Raw genomic sequence first — 1,915 nt, forward strand, 5'->3', positions numbered from 1 at the left:
TTATTATGCATTCCTCCTTTTCGTCCTTTGTTTCCTGCGTGCATACAGCAAGTAAATGGAGAGAAACACACTCTCATTGGATAAGTATACTTATCATATTTACACATCCTTCTTTCCTTCACATAGTCTTTCTTTTCGTTCTTTCTTATAACGTTATATCATACAGATTGCGACGCTGCATTGAGAAGACAAAACACTCATGCTTTTCTTGTTCCTTGCTCCTGCAATACAGTAAAAACCACCACGTGCGTATCTCAGCAAAGCTCCTTAAGATGCATGCTCGTTACCTCCAAGTTCGCTACCTGCAAGTCAAAGGGAGAATAATGCGGAACAACACACTAGTTAGCGCGAGAGTTAACCAGGCGCTCGATGTTTTGAAGTTGGCAGTTGAATGAGGCAACGAAGTATCATGAAGTCAGTCGAATAGTAGCCTAATAACAGTTTGAAGAGTTTCCTTGTAGTTTCTATTTGGTGAGAGTTTCGTCGGAACTCAAAAGGGAATGAAAACACTTTCACAACAATGCGAGATAAAGAGAAATTGAAATGCTGCGAATATCAAGGAAGGTAAACCTGCACACACACACACAGATTTCTTGTTTTATCAAAGCTTCTGTGTGAATGTGAATCTTTATCTATGCTCAATATTTTTTCGTTTGTCTGTTTGCAAATATGTTTATGTCTGTTTGTGTTCGTTTTGCGCGTGATTGTATACGAACATATTTAACAAAACTGAAGATAAAAATAGCATATTTGATAAATGCCCCGGGTCCAAGTCAGCCGCATTGCAACAGAGAGGATGATTGAAAAGACACACCAAGCACTTTCTCGTCTATTAAAATCTAGCTTCCAACAGTCCAACCACCTCCAGGTAGGATACACGACAGTGAACACGGTACATGAAGAACATTAATTAGTATTGAAGTACAGAAATATGTACATAAATGTTTTGTCTTCTTTTTGGTTATGGAGATATGGAAAACACCCAAGTTTGAACAACAAACATTTATGGTTAAAAAATATATGTACCGGAGATAAGGCATTTTTAACTAATGGAAACAATAACAATAACATTTGTCTGAAGCATCAAGGATTTGGGAACACTTCAGTTCCAATGATTTTTGCCTTTTATGGATATTTTCTTCCAAAGATAAGAAGCTGGTATATGTTCAATTAGAATAAGATTAATATCATGCTATCTTTCATAACAGTTACAAGACCAGATTTTCATCCTTTGCATATAGGTTATCAAACATAAAACCAATACTCTTTAATCGTTCTTTAAAGGGTCCGTCAGGTAAGGCGGGATAGCAGTATCCTTTTGGAAATGAAAAAAACAACACATGCGGAGAAAAAAATCAAGGTTCAGGTTTCAGATGAGTGAACACGGCCGTTGACGATATTTCCAAGCAGATTGACATCTTACAAGAGGGTCGTTCCATCGCTTGAAGGAGCAAAAACTATGTTTACTGAAGTTACATGTATATAAAAAGAGGCTCTTCGTTACATAAAAGTCGGCGTATATCAAATGCTTTGTACAAAACACTCGGGAAAAAAAATCGTACAAACCCCACGCTTGCTGGTGGGTGAGGAGTATGTCGAGTCGTAAACAGTGCACAAGATGAGGTTCTAGTCTAGTACCCGCGATACTTTAGAAAACAGCGATGGTAGCGATCGTGGCCACCATGAAGATAGCGGACAGTCGTGAGGTGCTGACGCTGCTGGAGTTGGTCTGCATGGCCGCCGGACGCTCGCCTGCAACACGGAAATGCAGGCCAGGGTTTAGCGTCGGGGAATGTGTGGAAGTGATTTGGACATTTTATTCTTGGGTTTTGTGGATCATCGCCATTCTAATTCAAGGCTGGTGATCGAATCTAAGGAGTTTAAAATATCATGCAATATGACTACTAATAGAGCT

At 39.2% G+C, this 1,915-nt stretch overlaps 1 protein-coding gene across 1 annotated transcript in view; it reads right to left on the reverse strand.

The window, feature by feature from the left end:
* Positions 1-813: 813 nt before the first annotated feature.
* LOC119592561 (zwei Ig domain protein zig-8-like) overlaps positions 814-1,915 on the reverse strand; it is a gene marked incomplete in the record, with an annotated part of 24,912 nt that continues 23,810 nt past the window's right edge. The window contains 1 exon segment of the mRNA XM_037941437.1: positions 814-1,752. Coding sequence (XP_037797365.1) covers positions 1,649-1,752 — 104 coding nt within the window.

The sequence above is a fragment of the Penaeus monodon genome, chromosome 30 (assembly GCF_015228065.2).
Source record: "Penaeus monodon isolate SGIC_2016 chromosome 30, NSTDA_Pmon_1, whole genome shotgun sequence".
NCBI lineage: Eukaryota > Metazoa > Arthropoda > Malacostraca > Decapoda > Penaeidae > Penaeus > Penaeus monodon.